Below are 19,003 nucleotides of genomic sequence, written 5' to 3' on the forward strand. Positions count from 1 at the left end.
CCTAAGTTCTTGCTCAGCACCACATAACCAGGAGTGACCGCAGAAGTTAGGAGGAACATTATCCTCAGCTGCGTGAGTTCAGGGCCAGCCTAGGACATGTGAGCCCTGTCTCATAATTTTCAAAAAGTGTTTCTTAATTTGGGAGATGGCTCATCAGGTAACCACACAGTGGAAAGAGAGAACTGACCCCACAAGTGTTCTTCTGACTTCTGCCTGTGCACACTCAGTAGACAGCTAAATGTGTAGAAAGGAAGAATCCCAGGAGACTAACTTGTTGGGGATTATTTACAACGTGTAGCCCAGTGAATTTAAGGAATGGAGAACTTTAGACTGTAGTAGCACATGAGTTTTAAAGACCACGATCTAAGTGAGTTTCCTCAAAATAATGCAGTAGCTGCCAGATTTCATTGAGTTCCAGGCTAGCCAGAGCTACATGGTGAGACCTTCTCTCATAAAAACAAAACAAAAACAAACAAGCAATAGTAAAGTCAGTATATACAGATGATTTTAAACAGTAGTGACGTGTAGGTGTTCGGTTGTTTTTCTGTATACAGTTGGTGTTAACTTAAAGAATCAGCATGCCCATATTCCGGTGTTGCTGTAGTGTCAGGAAGTGACCTGGCTGGGCACTTAAGGTCCTGGGTTCCTGCTTTGCTAGCATACTGGCTCTGCTTTCTCTTAAGCAGTGTCATGTCCCAGAGTTTGGGCAAGACTGTTATTAGTCATTCACTGTTTCAAAGTCCCCATTTGTTTTCTTCAGCAGAACTGTTGGCTAATTTAGAGTCTGTTGTTGCAGATTTCTCTGGTCTGTAATAGTCAGCAGTTACTGATATTCTAAAAAGGGGAACACGAGCACTCAGTGTAGATTTTTGTAGCTGGAAGCTCTAGAGCAGTGGTTCTCACTCTTCTTAGTGCTGTGACCCTTTAACACAGTTCCTCATGCTTTGGTGACCCCAACCATGAAATTGTTTTTGTTGTTACTTCATAACTATAATTTTGCTACTATTCTGAATCATAATGTAAATACCCGTGTTTTCCAGTGGTCTTAGGTGGCCCCTGTGAAATGGTCATTCAACCTGTTTTGGGCATCATGACCCACAGGTTGAGAACCCCTGTTCTAGAGGTTAGTAGACTAGCAGATTCTAGAACGGCCTGTTTGGGAAGCATAGACTGCACTTGCTGCCTATAGGAGCAGGGACAGTAGGTGTGTTCAGTTTTTTTCACATGTTACATTCTTTAATTCAATGTAAATAAAAATCTCTCAAGAAAATATTAAAATATATTTGTTCAGATAAAAAAAGTAGAACTTATATTTTCATTTATAAAAAGTCTATCTTTTTTTGGCACTAATTCAGCGTATAGTTATAAGTCCCAAATTTCACTTAGAGAGGCATTTTGGTAGGAATATGCTCAGATATTTCACCTAATACATTGCACATAGCATAAAAATCTTAAATACTCATTTCAGGAGATTTTTTTTTCCTCCCAACTAATCGGTACTTGAACACACGAGTATGTCTTTTATGACTTTAAGTGCACAGTGATTGCCGCCAGTCCACAGATAACCCTAAACTTTTAGACAGTGGTAGGTATCTCCAAGTTTCTAAAATTAAATTTAAAAAGCTGTACAACATTAAGATATTTTTTATAAAATAAATATTTACATGAAAGAAATATAGTTTTGTTTCCTTTTGACATTTTAGGAGTATTTTTAAATTTAGCTATTAGACCTGGCTTTGAAGCAAAGTAATGAACGAACAGGAGGCAGAGGGCGTGGCTGCATAGCCGACCACATCAGGCAGCATGGTGTCATGTTTTCACATGGTGCGTGCTGTTCACCTTTTTGTTTTCAATTAAAGGGAGGAGCACTGCTTTTCGTGGTGACCGAGGCAATGATGAATCACCCATTGAGATGATCAAAGTGTCTCATCTGAAGTAAGTGTCAACCTGCAGCATCTACAGTTCTGTCTTAGTGGTGGAACCTCACAATTGGTTGTAACTTTTAAGAAAGTAGGGATATGTTAATATTTCTAGAATTTGTCAGCAATAGCAAATAGTTATGTGTGGCCACATCAAAAGCATATTTGACCACAGGTGTGGAGACAGCCTTGAGATGATGCTCTGTCCCTCCTGCTTTCCTCCCACCTCCCTTTCTTTGTTTTAGCAAAGCCGTGTCTGCTCATGGTGTATGGGATCCTCTAGCATCCTGTTTATATTTCAACCACTCAACTCTCCTGCCTTCGTCTCTTCTGCAGACTCTCTGAAAATGCCCTTCATTGTAATTTCTCCTTCCCTGAAAATGATTTTGCTATTTCAGTAGTGTTGGCAGTTTCCTGTATTGGTTGCACTTCTGATCATTTTCACTAAAACCGCATCCAAGTCTGTGTCTTAGTTATGTTTTCTCTTGTGTGGACCAGTCAGTGCTAATCTTCTCTCTGCCCACTGTGACTCAGCTTCTCAGTGATTGATACTCAGTGTAACTTTGAATGTGATTTCTTGTGGGGTCTGAGTGTCAGTTTCATTGCCTGTGCATGGGACATGCCATCTGAGTTTTTTTCTTTCTTGGCGTATTAACTAATTCATGATGTTTTGTTGTTGTTATCATAGAAAGGGATCTTTTGATAAATTTTATTTTCTGTTGTTTATTTTAGGCAGTATTTAGCAGTCATTTTCAAAGATAAGCCCCTGGAATTATGGGATATTAGAACTTGCACCCTTCTTAGAGAAATGTCTAAAAGCTTTCCTGCCATAACTGCATTGGTAAGTCACAGCCTGATGGCTGAGTTTCCTGGGTACAGACCTGTGTGGTAGCTACTTTTCTGTAGCTTGAGTTCACATCAAATATGTTAACATTTGAATATCTTGAGGAACATAGTAAACATAGTTATTAAAGATGGCCCTTAAATGGTTGTCATTCTTGACATAAATACATATAAAGTTGGCCCTGATATCTGGTATTAGTACTTTTTAAAAGCCATAGAAATAAAACCAGTGCCTTATTGACATAAGAAGAGAAAATGGATCAACATCAGGAAGAGTTCAGAAACAACCCCGTGGGTATTTGGGGTCCAAATACACAGTATAGCCATATGCAATTCAGAGAGGGTAGTCAGACTGTTTGGCAGTGTAAGAAAAGAGTCCCTCTTTTATTTTTAAGTTGTCATGCAAGTATACATTGTATTTTAAGTACCCTCAACTCTCCCTTTTCTCCACTCTCAGACCGCTCACAGGTACCCTTTGTCCCTCTAGACAAAAACTTTTCCACTTTAATGGAAGAAAATAAAAAAGAGTAAGAAACAGGATGGTATTAACACAGCACTACGTATGTAAATTAGATTCTCATGCATGTGAGAATTGGCCATGGGAGCACACCCTGAAATCCCAGCACTGGAGAGGCAGAAGAGGGAGGGCAGCTCATTTCGTACAGCCTGAGCTGGAAGCAGAAGGAAGGAAGACTGTCTTACAAACACACATACACATGTGTACAATAACTACACGTTAAGAACTGTATAACAGGGCCGGAGACAATTTGTGGTTAAGAGCACTCACTGCCTTTTCAGAAGACTGGGTTCAATTTCCAGCACCCATGTGGTGGCTCACAATTGTCGATATGCATGTGGTACATATATATATATATATATATATATATATATATATATGAACAAAACACACACACACCTATAAAATAAACTTTTTTTTAACGTTGGTCCTGTGGAGCAGTCACAGGAACTTTTACATGGGGTGATACTGGACTAAGCTCTTTAGAGTAGGTAGAGGCGTAGCATAAACATGTAAATGAGCAGCTGTATGAGCACCTATACCTGAGGGCGGCCTGATGGGAGACCATAGTTCTCTAGTTCTGAATGACGGGAATGCACAGGACTTCAGTGGAATTCATTTCATCTTGTGAAAAAGAAAGCATGAAAACCTACTTCTAGAAGTTTGCCATTAAATGATGTCTTTACCTGGAAACCAGTGTGTGCTGATAGAAAGTAGCCCTGCCTGGCTGCGCTAAGCAGTCTTTGACAGAAGGGAGGCTGGCATGTCTGTCGTCTCTGCAATACAGGAGTGGTCACCATCTCACAACCTGAAGAGCCTAAGAAAGAAACAACTTGCCACCCGGGAGGCCATGGCCCGCCAGACTGTTGTCTCGGACGCAGAGCTGGGCGCCGTGGAGTCGTCTGTGATCAGGTACTATGTGCTGTTTCCTGTCGGTGTACCTTTGTACTGCCCATGTCCTGGCAGACACCATACAGGGCATCTGTGTAGCATGATAGACTCACTGAGCATTCGTTCAGTCAGACCCAAGTGACTGACTGAAGTTGAGTTTTAGCTCTTGTTCTCAGTGTTGTCAGCAGCACGCAGTGCTGCTAACCTGTCAGCACCTTTCTATCCCTCGAAAGTCAAAAATGCAAATGAACACTGATAAGCCTACAGAGTCACCATCTCAGAAAGTGTCCTGGGGCTCCTCGATTGCTGTACTAAACTCCAGAGGTTTGTAAATGTATCTATACAGTGGGTATCTGTGGGTATCACTTTAGGAAGAAAACATTATCTTTTTCCTCTATCTTAAAGCTTATTACAGGAGGCAGAAAGTAAGTCTGAACTCAGTCAGAACATCTCAGCTCGGGAGCATTTTGTGTTTACTGACAACGATGGCCAAGTTTATCATCTCACTGTTGAAGGGAACTCTGTGAAGGACAGTGCTCGGATTCCGCCAGACGTGAGTGTCATCCTCGAGTACATCTCTGTGAGGAGTGTGGTCAGGGGTCTCATTTATCCATATTCAGTGAAGACATAGTTAAGGAAAACATCCTGAGAAAAGCCTGATAAAATAAATGTTGCTATTTGAGAAGTCATCTCTGGTTGAACTTGGTCCATACCTCTGCAAAGTAACATAGCCTCGTGATCCTAGATCACATTATCATGTACCATGTTCCATGATGGTGGTCCACAGGAACTGTCTCTGTTTGCTTATGAAGCTGAGGACAGGAAGGAACTTTGTAGGGTTCATGGCCGAGTCATGACAGAGCCATGTTTGGAGCTCATCCCTGTCTGACATCAGCAGCCATCCTGTTTCCATCCTAGATTTTCATGAAACATTTGGTTAGTTTGGGATAATTATACTCAGATTGTGAATTTTGTGGCATTAATATTTATTTACTCATTTGTAGCTATCTTTTTTGGCCTTGTGGAATCAATTATAGTGAATAATTGGCATCAGCGTACATCTTACAGATCTCTTTTAATAGAAGAGTTAATAAACTGTTAACCAGTACAGATTAGAATTAAATGGAGGCATAAGGAGGGTTTCATACAATGTGCATTTAATTAAAATTCTTGTCTAAGAATAGATGTCCTCGCAGAGAGCTGACTCTCATATTTAAAGTGGCTCAGTGAGGATCTTGACTAGCCGCAGTCATTAAAGTTAAATGAGGCGAAGGGACACACCAGTTAGGGTCTCTGTTGCTGTGATGAACACTGTGGCTACAGCTATGGGAAAAGGGCTCATTTCATCCTGCGTCTCTCAGGTCACATGCTGTCACTGAGGGGAGTCAAGGCAGGAACTGAAACAGGCTGTGGAGGAAATCTGCTTATTGGCTTGCTTGCCATGACTTGCTCTACCTGCTTTCTTACACAACCCAGGACTATCTGCCCAGGGATGGCATTGCCCACAGTGAGCTGGGCCATACCATATCAATCACCAATCAAGAAAATGCCTCATAGGCCAATCTGCTGGAGCCATGTTCTCAGTTGAGTTTTCCTTTTCCCAGATGACCCTCCTGTGTAAAGCTGACATAAAAACCAGCCAACATGGGTATCCACTCCAAAATGGTGCCATCACATAGCTTTCAAAGTTAAAGCTGCTGGGGGTGACAGCCAAGTGCTTCCCAGGGTCTCCAGAACTCCTTTGTCACTACACATCCTGATAGCTGGCTTCTCCTCAAGCGAACGAGTCAAGAGAACCAAGTTATATGTTCTATTTCAGAAGTGACCTGATGTTGCTTTTGCAGCCTGCTGTTTGTCCTTGGATCAGTCCTACTTATTGTAGGGAGTAACTGCTGAGGCCCTTGAATGGATGGAGTCCTCTAGAGGCTAGCTACCAAGTCTCCTCTGTTAATCGTCAAAGAATTGAAGGCATTGCCCTAAAACCATTATTTCAAAATTAAAGTTAATGTAAGAATCTTTTCATATCATAGCATACATTTGATTATTACATAGAGGAAGTCATATATAAGACTTAATAGTATCTGTTTCTAAGTACATCTGATATTGTCACATTTTTAGGATTTTGGAAAGGTGGTGTGGTGATATGAATGTGAAGAGTTGACATTTGGTGATTATAATAGGAAAGTAATTAAATGTTCGCAGAGAAAAGCTGTTGTAGCTAACGCTGCTAGAATGTGGGAGAGTGCACTGTGCTCTTTTAGCCTCCACAGAGGTCCTTTTCAGAAGCCCAGGAAAGACGTCATGTGGGCTTTTACAGAGCTCCCACCAATCCCTGCGAAAGTCTCCACTTTGCAGTTGCTTCACATGAAGGTTAGCGTGTAATGAGGCCAGAAACTCAAAATACCAGTCCTTCTGACTAATCCAGAGAAAAAGCCATGAACTTTGGACATGAGTGTTTATTTTTTAATTTATTGCATTATTATTTACAGTGTACTCATGGCAGTCACAGGACAACTTGTAGCAGTCAGTCCTGTCTTCCTACCATATAGATTCCAGGCCTCAACTACCATCTAAGCACTGGCCAGCTCTGGTCCTGTAAATGCCTTTTTCAAGGTAGTCATGCCACACAGCTTACAAGGGGTCACCTCTATTTTGTGATCTCTTTATTCTGCTGAATCCTTTTATTTCAAATGAATGCGATTCTCTGAAGGAATAACTGTAAGCATGGAGCCTCCAGTGAGATTGGCATGCATTTCAGAGCACATTATGTTAGGAAAAGAATTAATAATCTATATACTATATGGGAATTGGTTTTGGTTTATTATTTTTTCTGAAGCTGGATTTTTTTCAAGTCACTATAATGTAGTATGTAGAAAAAGATTTTCTTTATTGTTCTTTCAAATGTAAAGTTCTAAGCATTGATTTTGAATTGAAATTTTCCCTATGGACTTTGGCCCCAGAACTATGACGTACATAAATGGTAAAAGGAAGAGAAAGCCTGGCATATTTTCAACTGTACGTATGTGTAATCCTCAATGACGTGCTTTATCTTGAAAATGGAAAAAATGAGACAGTGAATCTGCTCGTTGTGCATCTGCCTGGCATGTGGGCAGGGCAGCAGCAGGGCAGTGAGCTCTGCACAGGGCACTGAGAGCCATGGGGATGCACAGCAGGTCCTCCAGAAGCACCTCTGTTGCTCCCCTCAGCACCTCAGGAGGGGGTCCACCTGCTGCACAGTTGAATTAACACAGCTACGCTAATTTGTGGGCTAATTTAATCTATAATCTTGTTTTTAAATATGAAAAGGAAAGTAATATTTAAAATGTGAAAGTATTCAAGACAAAGTAAACTTAAGGCAAGCATTCCATTCAGATTCCAGAGAAATGGAAATAAGATCTGAGAACATAGCTTCATGTTACACAGAATCTCATATACTTAATGTAAGTTGTTTTTGTTACTAAGTGTAAAACTGATTTTTAATTTCTGGGTTATCACTAGAATTTATGTAATATTTAGGGAGGCATTTGGTCAATTTGCCAAGCATTGACATGTTTCTAACCTAACCATAGAGGCCCTCTGAATGCTTTTATTGTTCTGTAAGTGCAAAGTGAGTTTTCTTTTAATGAGTGGAGAAGCAGTGAGTAACAACATTGTTTACTACTAACTCGTACTGAACTGCGTATTTCCAGTGTGGCAGACATTGCTTCAGGGCTTTAACTTTACAGATTTACTAGCAGCTCCTGACTCCACCAACAAAAATAGGCCCAAGGCATGGCAAGGTTAAATAAACACTCCCCAACCCCGTGGCATATTAAGAGGTAAAGCCAGGGGCCTGGCAGGGCAGTCTGATGCCAGAGCACTAGTGCTGGGGCCTCCGTTCTACCCTGTGCCTCTGCTGGGTCTCCCGTTACACTCACCTCTTACAGTAATGTGTCAGCAAAGTACCAAGTCTTCTCTTCCAGTGTACTACACAGAGAGTGGCTAAGTTTCCCTTGAGTACATTTGGATAATCTTTCTTAATGAGACAAATTAGGGGTGGCTCCCTAGACTGTAATTTATGGTTTTTCTTCTTGAATTTTTTTTCCCCTAAAGTATTTCTTCCTAAAAGACACTCTTCTCTATAGATGAAGTTTAGATAACTATATCCAGTGTTCATTTGAATGTTCATCAGATTGTAGTGTCCTGTTTCAGCACAGTTGAAGTTGGTATGCAGTGACTCTTTCAGTGTTCAAAGTTTTAGGATTTGATGGCATTCATAGTAAGTAAATGCTTTATAAGTAATGCATTTATTATTTCATTGTGATCGCTACAGGGAAATAGTTTATTCTGATGGTGACTCAGTAGAGAAGTTCATGTGTGGTTTTATTGGTCTTGCTTCTAGGGTAGTATGGGCAGCATTACCTGCATCGCTTGGAAAGGGGATACCTTAGTGCTTGGAGATATGGATGGAAATCTAAACTTCTGGGATTTGAAAGGCAGAGTATCCAGGTAGGAGCCAAGGAAATCTGTGTTCAAACGGAAACTTACTGATAATAGGACCGATAAACTTGAGTGTAAATTGGAGTTTTGAATCCTGTACTGTCTAAACTTTGGAAGAAGAGTGGTCTTGAGCCAGGCTCTGATCAGCACGGTAGACCCTGATCTTCAGGCAGCCATGCAGAAGCCCTGGGTCCTCGTTCCAACAATATTAATGGGCAGACCTACCTGTCCAGTGTGTTTCCCATTCTCTCACTCCTGATCAGAATAGTGGACACCCCGACTGACAGTGTTGAATTTCGTATTATGTTGGTGTTTTTATTTCTTTGTCCTTAGAGGAATACCCACACATAGAAGTTGGGTGAGGAAGATTCGTTTTGCCCCTGGCAAAGGAAACCAGAAGCTGATAGCAATGTATAATGATGGTGCTGAAGTGTGGGACACTAAAGAGGTAGGCCCAGCCCTACAGTCTGCTGGTGAAGCCAGGGAAGCTATCGGTATGGGAACTGGTTCTGTTTTCCACTTTTTCTGAGAATGGAATATTCAATAAGTATGTCCAGCTTCTTATAAGAAATTATTTGTTAGAGAAGTGAGACAGCAGGACCGATTGATTGATGGGCTTTTTCGTGCCATGGCGGTGACTGAGGCCTGGGAAGTGCAGACTGCGGGTGGGAGGTGGCTGCCAGAGGCTCTTGATTCGCAGACATATTCTGGCCTCTGCCACACAGCTCTGACCATTTAATCCAGAGTGGTAAACAGCTTTATTTTCTGTCAATCACTCTTACAGGTGCAGATGGTGAGCAGTTTAAGAAGTGGAAAAAATGTGACCTTTCGGATTTTGGATGTGGACTGGTGTACATCAGATAAGGTGATCTTGGCATCTGATGACGGGTGCATCAGAGTCCTGGAGATGTCAATGAAGTCTACGTGTTTTAGAATGGATGAGCAGGAGTTAATAGGTAAGGCGCACTCCTGAGAGGGTGCTTGCTGCCACAGGCTATGGCTGTCTAGACCAAGGGCACCTGCTGCCTCATTTCAGAGAGCTCTTGGGCAACTGTGACTCTGATACTTCAGGAGTAAGCTTTATGTGTCCCGCGTTCTGTATCAGTGTGACTCTGATGACTTCAGGAGTGAGCTTTATGTGTCCCGCCTTCTGTATCAGTGCAGATCCACTCCGGTGCATGGTTCTGTGTGTCATGATGTTTCTGTCCTGTCTGTGATCAACTAAAGCTAAACTAGATGACTGCACTATCTTGCTCCTTTTTTGTGTGGTTGTTTTGAGTTTGTTCTTTTACAAAAATTAAAAGGGTAGTAAAAGACTAAACATAACACAAACTGCATTTGAGACTTGTTTTTCCTAAAGAAAAGATAAGAAAGTTGCAAGCATATCTACCCAACTGTTTAAAAGGCGGCTTTTGGCTTTCAGAGTAGAATCCTCTTTAGAATGCACTTGCGGAGGGCAACAGTGTTTCTGGTCCTAACTGGGGCAGCCAGGGACTTCCAGCTCCAAGTGTCCTCTTGTCATCCTCCAGGTACATCCCGGCTGTCTGTTTTATAGAGATTTCTTAGAGCCTTGGTCATTCGTTTACCGACTCAACTCAGAATTGCCTGTGCTTTGGAGAGCCAGCTACTTTTGGTAGTCGGGAGACTGAGGCTTTGTGACAGTGCCGGAGTCCCTGCCACAGTGCTCGTGGTGTCACTGACATTGCTGTGCATTGCTTGTCACCCCCGACCCCTGCCCGCTGTACTGGGACACTAGCTCTTCTTTCTTTGTAGCTGTGACTGCCATCAGGTAAAGGAAAAACCGCTTGTTGCATTTCCATGCTTGATCTTGAGTCATTTGTCAGCTCCGCAGAGGTGTGAGGGCCTCCTTGCCAAGGGAGACGAACAGAAGCGAACACTTCACACCTGAAGAACCAAGGAAATTGAGGGAACACCAAGGGTGATGTTTAAAAAACAAAACAAAAACAGTTGCTAGTTCTAAGCTGAGAAGTAGGTAAATAAAATCTAAATATTTAGAAACTTTATTTTATTTAAAATTTAAATCTGAAGGCTGCATCATCACTTGAGTGTGCGCTACAGAACTGGAGTCAATCACAGTAACCATGTGTGCTGTCTGTAAACATCTGGACAACTGGACTCAATCACAGTAACCGTGTGTGCTGTCTGTAAACATCTGGACAACTGGAGTCAATCACAGTAACCGTGTGTGCTGTCTGTAAACATCTGGACAACTGGAGTCAATCACAGTAACCGTGTGTGCTGTCTGTAAACATCTGGACAACTGGAGTCAATCACAGTAACCGTGTGTGCTGTCTGTAAACATCTGGACAACTGGAGTCAATCACAGTAACCGTGTGTGCTGTCTGTAAACATCTGGACAACTGGAGTCAATCACAGTAACCGTGTGTGCTGTCTGTAAACATCTGGACAACTGGACTCAATCACAGTAACCGTGTGTGCTGTCTGTAAACATCTGGACAACTGGAGTCAATCACAGTAACCGTGTGTGCTGTCTGTAAACATCTGGACAACTGGAGTCAATCACAGTAACCGTGTGTGCTGTCTGTAAACATCTGGACAACTGGAGTCAATCACAGTAACCGTGTGTGCTGTCTGTAAACATCTGGACAACTGGAGTCAATCACAGTAACCGTGTGTGCTGTCTGTAAACATCTGGACAACTGGAGTCAATCACAGTAACCGTGTGTGCTGTCTGTAAACATCTGGACAACTGGAGTCAATCACAGTAACCGTGTGTGCTGTCTGTAAACATCTGGACAACTGGAGTCAATCACAGTAACCGTGTGTGCTGTCTGTAAACATCTGGACAACTGGAGTCAATCACAGTAACCGTGTGTGCTGTCTGTAAACATCTGGACAACTGGAGTCAATCACAGTAACCGTGTGTGCTGTCTGTAAACATCTGGACTTGAATGTGCGCTACAGAACTGGAGTCAATCACAGTAACCGTGTGTGCTGTCTGTAAACATCTGGCTGGGAACCAGGGTTTACATCATCATACCCTAAATTTGACTAAATTAAAAAGAAAAATATTACTCCCATTCAGTCTCTAGTGGTATAGCCTCAGCCAGAAAGGTGGATTTTAACATAATGATGGGGAAGGGTCACTGCTGGGAACTAGCTTCCTAGGGAGGGTACAAAAGCAGCCTTTATTGGGCTCCAAGTTCCTTTGTCTTTTCTTTCCCCTGGTTCTAAGGGTCGACTCCAGAGCCTTGGACTTGCTAAGCGTGTGTACACTGTTGTGTCCCTAACTCCCAGACTGTAGGTTTAAATATATATATATATATATCAAGATATTTGGGGAGTAACTAACAACCTTTGAATGTGGATAGTATTTTAGATGCTTTTTATAGAATCAGCAGTAAAACTCTCAGGTGTGAGAACATTTCTTACCTTTTCTGAATCTCGAGTTGGAAAGCCTGTGCACGGTATCCATCACCAGTTTAATTTTGATTTGGCATATAGAATGTTTGCTAAAGCAGCATTGCTTCCTAGAACCATGAGTCAGATGGGTTGCTTGAAATTTTCCTTAAGAACTAAAAAGAAAGAGATAAGGTTGATCTTAATAAAGATTTTATTAACTTAAATATATATATAAATTATCATTTTAAGTATAATCTTTATTAATAATTACTTATGATATTTTATCTTTTTAAAGCACTAAGTATTCAAGATCTTGTTGATATTTTATCTGTATTGCCAAGTAAATTGGGATAGTTATGTAACTCTGAGGACAAATTTTCAGCAGAAATAATTGAGTCCTGTTTAGATTTTATAACATTTCTTGTAAGTAGCTACATATTCGAGTCACTTCAAATCTACTTAGAAGTTACATAATGACTGAGTCAGGTGTATCAGGATTTATTAAATTATTTGTTCTCTTCATCATGCATGCCATCTTTCAGGTGCTCGGTAGCTATACGTGTAGCGAGTAGTTTTCTTTCATATTAGATGGCAAAGTCTGTCATACATTTGGCCATTTTAACTAATTGTATCTGTTTAAGAGACCAAGGAAGAAAGGCTCCCACGGGAGCTGGAGGAGACTGGGTAGTGAAAGCCTGTGGGCCCCTGGGCAGTGGGTCAAAGGTGGGGAGCCCAATGGAGGGAGATGCTGTGTGTAGCTGCTAAGTTTCTTTCCATTGGAATGTGCTGAAAACAGCCAGCTCTTATTTGCTTTGTATTGTCCTAATAAGTAACTGCTGCATGTTGGGGGCTGTAGAAAATTATCCCTGTGTGCAAAAGACTTCATAAAGGACTCATGGGAATGACAGAGATCAGAGGTCACCCAGTTCCTTAGCAACAAACTCCTGATGGATGGGTAGACCATGTTAGTGTAATAGTCTCAGAAAAAAACCCAACCTATCTGGTGGTCCAGAGAATGCAGGTAAATGTAGCTGTTTTTAATGTTTTTTAAAATGAGTTTTATTGGTATGAATTGAGTTATTACATTGAGTCTTTTTTTTTCAGTAGTACAGAGCTTTGTATCATTCCAGATATTGAAACTTTAAAACGGAGGACAAGAATGTACTAATCAAACTTATGCAGAGAACCTCTCCTCTGGAATAAAGTCCCAGATGCACCAGGTGTAGGCATTGGTCTTCTGACTGCCCTGTAAATGGTCCATAGCTGAGACTCATTTGAGGGATAAAAGCTCATTTCATTGAGAAGCACTCTTTTGCTGCCTAGAGCCTGTGTGGTGCCCATACCTCCTTGTTCCAAGGGCCGCCCTTGCCTTGAAAGCCTTCTTACTACACCAACCTTGGAATGGCCGATATTCTTTGGACATTTCTCACATGTAAGTTATTTCCTTTTGTTTTCTGTGCATAATTTACTTGGTGTTGAGGGTCACTCATGAAAAATAGCCATGGCTTACAGTCCAGAGCTTAGAAGGGATGAAGCCTTAGCACCAATCCAAGCAAAGGCAGAGAGACTACACATGTTGTGAGGAGGCCGCTTGCTTGTCCCGGCTGCCCAGAACTGAAATAATCAACAGAAACCATATTATTTAAATCACTGCTTGGCCCACCCACTAGCTCTAGCTTCTTATTGCTAACTCTTACATCTTAATTTAACCCATCTCAGTTAATCTGTGCATGAGGTCGTGGCCTACCAGCAAAGTTTCAGCACGTCTGTCTCCAGCAGCGGCTCCATGGCTTCTCTCTACTTCACCTTCCTTCTCCCAGCATTCAGTTTAGTTTTCCCTGCCTAGCTAAGTTCTGCCCTGCTGTAGATCCAAAGCAGTTTCTTTATTCATTAATGGTAATCACAGCAAACAGAGGGAAATCCCACATCACTACACAGATTCCTCTTCTACCAATTCACCACTGTGGGGCCTTGGCAGAAGAGTGGGTCAGTGCGGAGAGGAGCTGCTGGTGCATAGGATGCCCTCAGGGCTGGGCGATTGTTACATAGAGCTGCATCAGGATGGAGGGGAAGATGACTGTGAACAGGGTCCAGAGTTGCTGGGTTTGAGGCCAGGCCTAATTTTTTATAAAGCAGAATCGGAAGGTGTTTATAAATCAGTGTCTGCCTCACTGCAAAACAGTCTTCATAGAAACAAACCAGAAATTATTTACTACAGTTTACTGAACTTATCGTATGTGGATGCACAGGGTGGTGCGGTGTGCTGGTTTTGTTGTTTTTAAGGCAATGAGTATCTGTTGCCTAAGAACTATCTTCTTAGAGAAACAAAAGTCATCCTACAGGGCAGAGGGAGCAAATCACGTTAGTTATCGTTCATTGTAGGTTCTTTACTGAAAGGAATCTAGACCTGGTCGTTCTGTGTGTCAGCCAACCAGTTTTCTCCTCTTTGGAAACCTGTAGTTGTCTTTATTCATTTCCTTGTTTCTTCTATTCAGAAAGACAGAGACAGCCATAAAAATGGTCAGTGAGTCCTAGGCCCTTTGTTACTACTTTGACCTGTAGCCAAGTTTTTAACAAGAGGTTGTGAAAAGGATATTTCTATGTTAATACAACTTTTTTTTGTAAAGAAATACATGGTAGTAAATGCAGAGATAATGAATGATTCAAACTTTTTTTCTGCACAGTGATTATCCAGAAAATGAAGAAATAAAGACTCTCCTTCAAGAACAGTTGAATGCGTTGTCTAAGTAAGCACTGTATTTCATAACAGATAAGAACACTGGAAAGTGACACATGTTAATTTGACTTTTTAAAACCCAAGCAGGTTTTTTTTCCCTAAGTGTTAATGGCCCACATTTGTTGACATAGGTTTGTTCCTCTTTGTAGCTTTGTTTGCTAGAAGGACTGACTTAGTAACTACAGGGACAGAGTATCTGTCTCTCCTAGTTCCCAGCTCTCAAACGGCTGTCCTCTATCAGGAGTTCTGTGTCCATGAATGCCTCATGGAACTGTGTTAGAGACTGCGGGCAGGTGACTCTGAGACAGTCTGTGCCGGGTGCTGTGAGTGCACAGTTCGGGCTAAGAAACTGGTGCTCCTTAGAGCCATGAAAAATTAAAAATAAGTATTGAGAATTATTTTGCAAAAGGAGGAGACAAAATAGGAGTCCACATGAAGTTCTTGGTAAAATAGAGCATGTTTTTGCAGTCCAGAATCTGCCATATGTAATAATAATCTTTAACAAGTACTTGATTAATGGCAGTTTCAAAATAATTACTCACTTGTCTTCAGTTTCCTAAGATTAACATTTGTGTTTAATTGGGAAACTGTAGACTTTAAGAATAGTGTCAGCAGTAACATCCTTGTTCTTGTAGTCAAGTAAACCGTCTCAAGACTACAAAGCAGAGTCCTGGCCCCTAGTGCGCTGGGTGATTGACAGCATCCTTCCACTTGTGTAAGTTGGGAGCCAAGACAGTAACTGCTCTTAGAAATCCTGAACATGTGTTGATACATCTCTTTGCTTTTTGTTTGGTTGGAAACGTTTGTTCTACCTCTCTCTGGATTCCTGTTGCAGCGACATAAAGAAACTCCTGCTTGATCCTGAATTCACTCTCTTGCAGAGGTGCCTCCTTGTTTCCAGGTAATGCTCTCTGGTGTGTTGCATAAGGGATAATTTCAAGTTAACTTATTTCTTTTATTGAGGCTTTGTATGTTACAACCAAACTCGGACATGTTTTCAAAATCCAAGCTCCTCCTTTAGATTTGACTTACAATTCATTTAGGAGTGCGGACACAAACCTGAAGTCCGGGACATCTTCAGTGAGATCTGGGCTTGCTGTGCTGAAGGACTTCCACCTATAGGCAGCTTAGAAAATGTCCGCTACAAACTGTGCATCTAAGTGTATTGATAAACATACCGATGAGTTACTATCAAAAGCAGTTACCTGCACTTTCCTAGTGTTTAGTAGAGTCACTTACAATGAGGGCATTTCCCTCCGTGTTCCAGAGAACGAGTGGCAGATTGTTTTGACACTTTATCCAGAAGTTAATGGCCCACATTTGTTGACATAGGTTTGTTTGTTTCCTGTGAAGCTGATGCCCAAACACAGAGACACTGGGAGAGCAGGCCTGCGGAGCTGTTGGATATGAAGGGCTCTGTGTGGTCAGGCCTTGTGCTGTTGGGAATCCAGTAACCAGGCTCGAGGACCCACTGCTTAGCGCTTTCCCTGGTGGACTCAGGACTTGAGGGCACTCAAGGGAACCTGATCCGACCCTGGAGTGTGACTTCACGGAGGCCTCGCTTTCCTCCTTGCAGGCTCTACGGGGATGAGTCAGAGCTGCACTTTTGGACCGTGGCAGCCCACTACCTGCACAGCTTGTCCCAAGCCAAGTCTGCGGACGCAGTGCTAACCAAGGAAGGCGCTCCTCAGGACAGGCTGAACAACCCCCTGGACATCTGCTACGACGTGCTCTGTGAGAACGCCTACTTTCAGGTGCTGCCGCTGCCCTGAGCAAAGCCTTAGCCATAGATACCTTCGTCATTGTTGACCTTTTCCTGAGTTTCCTAAACTTGGGGAACTTTCGAGCCCAATTAAAGTCCCCTTCCTAGAAATAAGTGTTTTGGCATGTTGTATGAAAAGCCTGGTTCTCTGAAAGCTTATAAACACTAAGTTTTAATGTGTGCGCGTGCACACACACACACACACACACACACACACACACATATGGTTGATTTTTGTCTTAAATTTTTTAACTTGGAAAGTTTATTTTAATTTGCTCACTTCAATTTTCAATAAACCTCAGTATTTACTTGACTTAAAAAGTTTGATAGCCCAAACTAAAGTAACTTCCTTTCTTCCGTCTTTCCTTCCTCTATCTTTCTTCTTCCTTCTTTCCTTCCTTCCTTCCTTCCTTCCTTCCTTTTTCTTCTTCCCTCTGTCCCTATCTCTCATTTTTCTTATTCGCCCTCTCTTGCTCCTCCTCCTCCTTCTTTCCTACTTTAGAAGTTTCAACTAGAAAGAGTTAATCTCCAGGAAGGAAAACGGTCAACTTATGATCACACAAGGAAATGCACAGACCAGCTGCTACTCTTGGGTCAGGTATGTCAGTTCTGATGCTTCATGGAGTTGCTGGTTGATGGACATTTCAGAGCACTGTTGTGCATGCATATTCTCACTTGTGCATCCATTTGCATATAGCCACTTGAATGGTGTCCTTCTCTGTACACACTTAGGCTTTCTTTCGCAGTCCCACCAGCACACATCGTGAGGCCGCAGAGCCGTGTGGTTAGCCCGCTGCAGCTTTAGCTTCTGTAACAGACAGTGGCTGCTTGCTTTGCTGCAGCTAGTGGTGCACAGCTGAAGTGGATGCTCCTAGCAGCTCTGCCCCAGGCCGGGCTTTATGCTTGCCTTAGAGCCAAAGTGCAGGACTTTCACTAGCCTTGTACGTGTTGCTAAGGCATCCAGGAGTGTTTGCAAGTGAACATTACCTCTGTGCTGCAGACTTAGACGTTCCACCTTATGGTCTTAATAGGCTCTGTTGGAAGAGAATGTCCCCGTAACTAGAGGAGGTGTTTCTCTTACTAGACAGACAGAGCTGTGCAGCTGCTGTTGGAAACGAGTGCAGATAACCAGCACTATTACTGTGACTCGCTGAAAGCTTGCTTGGTCACCACTGTCACCTCCTCGGGCCCTTCTCAGAGCACCATTAAGCTGGTGGCAACCAATATGATCGCCAATGGCAAGCTGGCAGGTAAGGCACACTTTTACTGCATCTGTCGGTGCTGGGTTGGGCTGCTGAAGACATCTCTATAGATGCTACAGAAAACTAGTGCTGTGTATAGGACGACTGCAGTCACATGAGCCGAGCTTATTTTAAGTGTAAAACAAGGAGTATTAATGATTGCAGTGACAGTAAGGAAGGGTCCCACGACCCTGGGCTTGGTGCTTCACCCCAGTTCATGCTTTAGAATGTGTTCATGCTTACCACCCTGGGTGCTTGAGAGGTAACATTGTAGAGGTAACTCTGTACTAATAGTTTATTTTAAAATTCAGTTTGGCGACTTTCCATTATTCCCAGGTTGAATACTTCTTATCTGAAACAATTAAGTGTGCTCACCCTGTATAAAATGTACAAGACTTAAGTCAAATGTGGTTTTGCTTTTTAATAATTTGTTAAAGCGCTGCAGGGTCAGATGAGGGGACTGTTCTTCTGTCTTCCAGAGGGTGTTCAGTTACTCTGCCTGATAGACAAGGCTGCAGACGCCTGCCGCTACCTGCAGACGTATGGCGAGTGGAATCGAGCTGCATGGCTTGCAAAGGTAGGCATTCCCAGTAGGTGTCCTGAGAGGTGAGATAGAGAACTCAGCTCTTTTGCTGCGAAGCTGCTCTCATGGCTGCTTGCTGGTCCACCTCTGGTTGAGTATTAGCTGCTGCTTTTATTGAAAACACCTTGCATTGACAGCAGTCAGGTGAAACAGCTGATTCCTGCCTGCTGGCATCTCATGCAGCCAGGCCCCCAGCACTGAACCCTGCAGTTTGTGATAAACAGCAGCATTTGGGCGATGTAATAGTTAGGTTGTTTGTTTCAGTGAAGCACAGTTCGCTTCTCCGCAGTGTTGTGGTTCTGCTTCTTCCTTGGGAGATGACGTCAGTAAATCAGCTCATCTTGATTCTAGAGTATAGGAATACATAGGATTGGGGATTGTGTTCTATTCCTTTCATATAAGGCTGGGTTAGTGGCCGCAGATCGCATAGCAAAGCTCCTAGTACAAGTCTTAGTTACCATCTGTGTGGCAGGGGTGGCTTCTAGCAGGGAGCTGTGTCAAGGGTCATGTTAAAGATAAATTGGGCATCCAGGCTTAGAGACAGCTTTCAGATAAGGTCAGTCCTCCTGGCCCAGGGACATTCTCCAGCTGAGGACAGGTAGAGAGCAGGAAGTTTCACTGGGAGGGAGTCCCTGTGTCGCTGAGCT

General features: G+C 42.5%; 1 protein-coding gene across 4 annotated transcripts in view; it reads left to right on the forward strand.

Moving 5' to 3' along the window:
- The window catches only part of Wdr11 (WD repeat domain 11), a 53,064-nt gene that overhangs the window by 24,534 nt on the left and 9,527 nt on the right, over positions 1-19,003 (forward strand). For all 4 annotated transcript variants that reach the window (XM_038328999.1, XM_038329007.1, XM_038329014.1 and 1 more), the window contains exons 13-26: positions 1,860-1,935; positions 2,652-2,760; positions 4,067-4,191; positions 4,576-4,723; positions 8,552-8,658; positions 8,983-9,097; positions 9,434-9,605; positions 13,357-13,465; positions 14,718-14,780; positions 15,606-15,671; positions 16,347-16,524; positions 17,035-17,130; positions 17,617-17,782; positions 18,253-18,350. In XM_038328999.1, coding sequence (XP_038184927.1) covers positions 1,860-1,935; positions 2,652-2,760; positions 4,067-4,191; positions 4,576-4,723; positions 8,552-8,658; positions 8,983-9,097; positions 9,434-9,605; positions 13,357-13,465; positions 14,718-14,780; positions 15,606-15,671; positions 16,347-16,524; positions 17,035-17,130; positions 17,617-17,782; positions 18,253-18,350 — 1,628 coding nt within the window. The remainder of the gene's footprint in view (positions 1-1,859; positions 1,936-2,651; positions 2,761-4,066; positions 4,192-4,575; positions 4,724-8,551; positions 8,659-8,982; positions 9,098-9,433; positions 9,606-13,356; positions 13,466-14,717; positions 14,781-15,605; positions 15,672-16,346; positions 16,525-17,034; positions 17,131-17,616; positions 17,783-18,252; positions 18,351-19,003) is intronic.

Source organism: Arvicola amphibius, chromosome 1 (assembly GCF_903992535.2).
Source record: "Arvicola amphibius chromosome 1, mArvAmp1.2, whole genome shotgun sequence".
Taxonomy (NCBI): domain Eukaryota; kingdom Metazoa; phylum Chordata; class Mammalia; order Rodentia; family Cricetidae; genus Arvicola; species Arvicola amphibius.